The following is a 6,168-nucleotide window of genomic DNA, read 5'->3' as shown; positions in this document are numbered from 1 at the left end:
AAAAAAAAAAAAAACAACTCTCTCCTTTTTCCACCTGAGATACACTCCAACAAGCAAAAACAGCTGCCCAGCAATAGGGCATAAAAGCTCCATTCATAAACCAATTGTCAACAAAGAATCATATTATTTACACATTACAAAATGAAGTACACATTTACTGAATACCAGTATTTACAGCGTGAAATAATCCTGAACTGATACAATGCATTCAAGAATTACAGTCATATTTTTGAAATAAAGATGCTGGAAAACATTAGGAAGGCAAGAAAAGCTTTATATACAGAATGGCAAAACTAATCTTATAGAACAAATATACAAAGAATGAAGAGTTTGCAGAATATCAGAGGATCTTTCACTTGAAATCACCTCTAATAAGTCTGATTGAAAAGCTGAAGGTGAAGGCTAAGTTGGAAAGTTAAGTTGATGAAAATTGTCTAACTGAACTAAGGGAGGAGAAAAAAAAGTAATATGTATGTTAATATGTATGTGTGTATATATTTATATATATATATATATATACACACACACATATATATACACATATCCATTTCATCTTCTAAAAAAAAGGAAAAAAACAGGAACTCCTACCAACGACTCACAGAGTATCTTAAAAATCCCCAAACCATCTTACCTGTGATTTTTAGATTTCCTTCTATAAATGTGGGAGTTTTTGCAATTGTTCTAAAATACCACTCCTACCACAAGAAGACTTGCACAGATGTTCCAGTTACATTCCCCCAATTAATCCTTTCACATTAATTGGTTTACAACCTCCACTTCTAATAGTGCTCATACCTTTAATGCAATACTGCCAGTGCAGTAAGCGATTGACCAATTGCATAGAAAATACCCAACAGCTGTAGAGGACAAAAAAGAGGCAGAAAACAAATACTTTCAAGTGAGACCCTTCAGCAAAACTGCCTTACATAAATCCAGCAGGCAGTAACCAAATTCAGTCACCTCACCACAAATGATTGTTTCCAGCGTGACAGGAAAGATATTCTCTAGAACATACACTGAGCACTACCCTTGGTCTCATTTGAGCCTCTTCATGGTTGCCAGGGCCTGTGCATCATAGAATTGTTGTTACACAGGACAACGATCCATACGTAATACTAACTACTTGGTTTTCACAGCTACCTCATAATTTGTTTGTCAAATGGTTGAATGTTTTTACAATTGTACTGAGAAACACTTGCTGCAAAGCATGAGGTCCGTTATAGACATTTTTTCATCTGTACAAGGAACGTGCCACAGTGACGTACACTGACATTAGAATTGGTGTTACTGTACATAAGCTATTCTATGCACTTTCTGTTCAGTTTTTCACATTAACACACAGAAAGAACAGCAACTATTCAGTCTCTATCACACATGCAGCTGTCTCCGTAGTAGATAACAGAACAAAAGGAAATTTAAACTAGAAAATCTACTCACTGGGAAATTCCTGTTGATATTTTCACCATTATGGTTGAAAATAAGTTGCAAAACCGTAAGAATTTGCTAAGAACAGATGGTAAGAGGAATAAACAAAAAGGTCTAATTAAAATCCTACCATGAATTCAAGTTATTATTCTTTGTAAGAGAAATTGCTTTCTTACATAGAATTTACAAAAGGATGAAAGAAATGCAGCCTCACATGTTCACAGATGCTTCCTTCAGTCTTATCTCCAAACAGTGCTAAAGGGAAGGCAGCCTGTTTTGATCTTTCAATCTGACATTTATATAAACAATTATACATCACAGAATTCAAGAGCAAGTTTTCAAAACAAGCGTTTAGAATCCACACTAACTTAGGAAATAAGGAGACTGAGACCTGGCATGAGAAATTGATGCTCATTATTTTATTGCCTTGGGCCACCAGATGCTGTATGCAAAATCCGCTTAGGATTTGACAGGGGAATAGCTAATCAATCTTACTCTGCCAGTTCTTACTTTTGCAGCAATACACTGCATTTCAGTAGTTTAACAGCTTGCAATTCAACAAACCCTACTGTTGGATCAGAACAATGGAATTAAACTCTGAAAAGCAGCACTTTAAAGTGCATAATAGTTTAGGAATGAGCAAAAATATAAATACCTATAAGCACAGAAACTAGTTAATGATAGTACTTTAAAGACGTGATATAAGCTCTTATTTCATGTATCCGTTAGGTTTTACCACCAGACAAGCAGAAGATTCAAGACAGGACAACAGAACAATAAGTGCTAATCTCAAGGATTTGATACGATAGTAACACAGTTTCAACCTATCACTATGAGCTGTATCAGCTGCTGCAAACCATTACCTTTAAACACTAACATTAGTGCCAGAACAACAAAAATCAAATGTTGTATTCATTTCTACAGAAACAACCAGGCTGTCTTCTCCCCTAAACTCATTCCAAATAAGTGTACTATCTTCCAGAAAGTAACATTCATCAACAATATTGGACAAAGGTAAATGTACAAAGATGCAGAAGTCAGAAGTTCATGAAAGATCAATGTAATTAGACAGAAGTTTGCTTGTAGTTCTTCGTATCCAAGACCTTCTTGCCACACATTGAGCAGATGCCTACAAACACACAAAAGGTGTGTAAATTATTAAACAACCATTATCTTTTCGTCAAAAACATAGTTAGTATGTTTTTGTAAGGATAATTTTCAAGAAACTGACAATTAGAAATCTTTAACAATCTACCTGTGCACCTTCTCACCAGATATTGCACATTCAGAAGCAGTAATACGATTTTTAACACTAATTAATATTTGCAATATACATGTAATACTTCCACTTAAAAAATAAACTCTGAGAGCATTATGATTCACAGCAGCATCTGAAGCCTCTAATTTGCTGAACTACTGAAGGACAGCCAGGAAAGGATCCCACGGATAAAAATAGCATGTTACCAAACTTTATAATTCCTGTAGCCTGAGATGGACAGAAAGTAGCGAGGCTAAGGAAATACAGGCACCAAGAAACTGATTGCTAAATGAAAGATTAACCGACAATTGAGAAAGCTGATAAGAATACAATTTCATAGAATTAAGCTAATTACAGAGTACAAGAGAGAATTATAATGGACACCAAGAATAGCTGAGAGTTGAAGTAGAAACAACTAATGACCCAAAGGACTTTGACCTAAACACAAAGAGTGGCCAGTCAGAAGACTGGAGCAGCAAAAAGTTCGGCAGGGACAGAAGGGAGAGTTTCCTCAATGTTTCCCCCTTTTTCTAAAACAGAAAGGTGCCAAATATTCTGTCCAGTAGGACGCATCTTGCTTTGAGAGATCGCTCATCAGCAAACAAACAAAAAAATATATTAACTGACAGCTATTTCTGTTGCCTCTCTACAAATCATGCCTTCATATAGGCTTCATTTGATTGGACACACATCTAAGAGTCCATTAGAAAAGAGAACAATGGGGAACATGCTTTATTTACTTCAAAATCCATCCCATGCAGTGTTCACTCCATATCTAAAGTGAGGAGTAACAAACTTTTTAGATGGTATCTAGATTTCAGAGACATGCAACAGTTGAAGCATCAAGACTGCAGCTGCTTCTAGAAATATGCTGCAATCTGAGCATCTTTGATGTTCAGAATCAGAATCTAACGTATTTGAAGTTTTAACTTCTGATATTTTTGAGGTTTCTATCTGGAAGGACGCACAAGCAGACAAAAATAAAATCCTGATGCCCACCCAAAATGACAAGAAATAACAAGGTTCTATCATATGGAATTCAGACAGCCATCTAGTGAGCAACTAGAAAAGGCAGCCATCCTTTAGCAGACTGCTAAACCACATACTCAGTGACACAGTGTGCAGTTGCAGAACAATTAACATTATTCCATAAACCAAACTCATTACTAGTTAGCTGTGATTCTACATCTAACAATTTGTCCACCCCACATCTGCGTGCTAAGTGAATTCTTCAATATTAATAAAGTAACTGAGTTCATGTTGCTCTATTTTCCCCCCCATGGATTACAAGTTTGAGGCTTACCCTCTCTAACTCACAATTTTTATATTCTCCAGTAGAGATTTCATAAGGGTTCTGAGTCGCTGTTATTACAATGTTTGACCACCCTCATAGTGAAAATTGATTTATGTATATGAAATTAAAGACTTCTACACTCTTCTCTATCACTGTGCACTGTGATGGAATCAGAGGGTCATGACTCTCCGACTCCATCTTTTCTACAACTTCATATTAGTAGTTGAAGACTGAATCTCATCACAGCCTTCTCTTTGCAATAAAGAACAAGCTCAAAGAGTTCTACTTGTCTCTAATTTCAAACCAAAGTGGAGCAATATGGTACTCGGTGAAACTCACCTTTTTTATAGGCACATCCTTGACAATAGTGAGACCCAGGCTGATGGACAGAACTCTTACAAATTCTACATATTGCAAATTTGTTCTTTCCATAAGGATCAAACCTGGAAAAAAGAAGTACTTTATTTATGCACACTGAAATAAAGTACTTCCTTCACCTCATACTAAAAGCGCTATGAGAGAACACAGACAGAAACTACAGCAAAAACTATAATCAAGAAAAGGAACTTAAAGAGGTTAACTCCAACAGACTATAGAATTTCTATAGAAAAACTCTCACTTTCTCCATTACGAGAGATTTCTTGCATTACAGAGATAAAATTAATAAAAGCTGAACTAAAACCATGTATTTTTATTAAGATACAAGCCTATTTTGAACTCAAAATACATTCCAGCAGTGGCTTGCTCCTGGCTTAAGATAACAGAACATACTTTAGACATAAAGGAGATGCTCAAGAGATTGAACAGGCGATCTAAGCATGAAAGATCACAGAATCATTCGAGTTGGAAAGGACCTTTAAATGTCACATATTCTGCAACAAACAGGGACAGATGACCTTTTCAGCTCCTTTCCTAACACCAACACCAATTCCTATCAATTTTAGGGATGCCTGCAGCAATACAGCTACCTAGGCTCTGTAATTCCACAGAAAGTCTCCATGAAATACATACAGACACACTTTCACCAAGGAATAACATGTTGTAACTCTCTCCAAAAAAATGATTAAGGTGTATTTTGGATAAGTTTTGAGGAGTTACCCTGCTTTGTGAGAAAGTGAGGTCTCAGTTACAGAAAATAAACTTTTTTTTTTTAAGGTGAAATCAGAGTCAAATACTAACCTTGCTTTCTTTGAGGTCAATGCCTTGTTTTCGTTCAGCTTTCGGCCACCGCTTTCTATAAAAAGAATACAAGCACAAAGCAATACATTTCTATAGTTTGAAGCACACTGGAAAGAGCTCAGCTTCCAGCTGCCATACGTGTGCAAGTGTGCTCAGTGATGAGAAGCACACAGCACAGAGCATGGGTAGGCACTGCGTATCATCCTTCAATATGAGGGGAAAGATCATCACAGAAACACAGACTCATAGAATGGCTTGGGTTGGAAGGGACCCCAAGGACCGTCAAGTTCCAACCCCTGCCTCAGGCAGGGCCACCAACCTCCAGATCTGGTACTAGACCAGGCTGCCCAGGGCCCCATCCAAACTGGTGTTGACAAGGGGCATCACAGCCTCTCTGAGCAGCCTGTTCCAGCACCTTACTACTGTAAGTAGTAGTAAGTTCTGTGAAGAACTTCCCCCTGACATCCAATCTAAATCTTCCCTCCTTGAGCTTAAAACCATTCCCCCTTGTCCTATCACCATCTACTCAAGTAAAAAGTTGATTCTCCCCCCCTATTTATGATCCCCTTTTAAATACTGGAAGGCTGCAGTGAGGTGGACGAGTTCAACGCCAGAAAGCTCAAGGCAAACAAACCTTCACTGAGCTCAAAGGAAACTACAACAGCGAAGAGCCAACCCGGTAACTACCGCAGAGGCTGGGGCTGCGACAGCCCGCGCACCTCGGCTAGACCCGCGGTGAACACCGTGCAACCGACGCTACCTGTGGTGTTTCTCGCCCCATCCTTCCACGTATCGGGAGTGATCACCGTGCCCAGCTTCCTTTCACCTGCGGAAAGAATAGAAACGATTAGAACTGCGCTGCCCGCCGCCCTCAGCCCCGGCCCGATGCCGGGGACCCCTCCGAGCCCACCGCGCTCACACTTCTCGCACACCATGGCGGCTCAGCACAACAACCTCTTCCGGGCCCGCCCCGGAGCTGACGCCATCCCGTTGCCGGGCGGCCGGCGTCCCG

General features: G+C 38.9%; 1 protein-coding gene across 1 annotated transcript; it reads right to left on the bottom strand.

Annotated features, from left to right (window-relative positions):
- Positions 1-104: 104 nt before the first annotated feature.
- Positions 105-6,165, bottom strand: CRIPT (CXXC repeat containing interactor of PDZ3 domain). The gene is made up of 5 exons (XM_003203903.3): positions 6,076-6,165; positions 5,917-5,982; positions 5,157-5,211; positions 4,317-4,420; positions 105-2,554 (listed from the first exon to the last, which is right to left on the bottom strand). The coding sequence occupies exons 1-5, from the start codon at positions 6,089-6,091 to the stop codon at positions 2,490-2,492; spliced, it is 306 nt and encodes a 101-aa protein (XP_003203951.1). The 5' UTR covers positions 6,092-6,165; the 3' UTR covers positions 105-2,489.
- Between the last annotated feature and the right edge of the window lie 3 nt (positions 6,166-6,168).

This window comes from Meleagris gallopavo, chromosome 2, assembly GCF_000146605.3.
Source record: "Meleagris gallopavo isolate NT-WF06-2002-E0010 breed Aviagen turkey brand Nicholas breeding stock chromosome 2, Turkey_5.1, whole genome shotgun sequence".
Classification (NCBI taxonomy): domain Eukaryota; kingdom Metazoa; phylum Chordata; class Aves; order Galliformes; family Phasianidae; genus Meleagris; species Meleagris gallopavo.
This window is presented reverse-complemented; position numbering and strand designations above follow the sequence as displayed.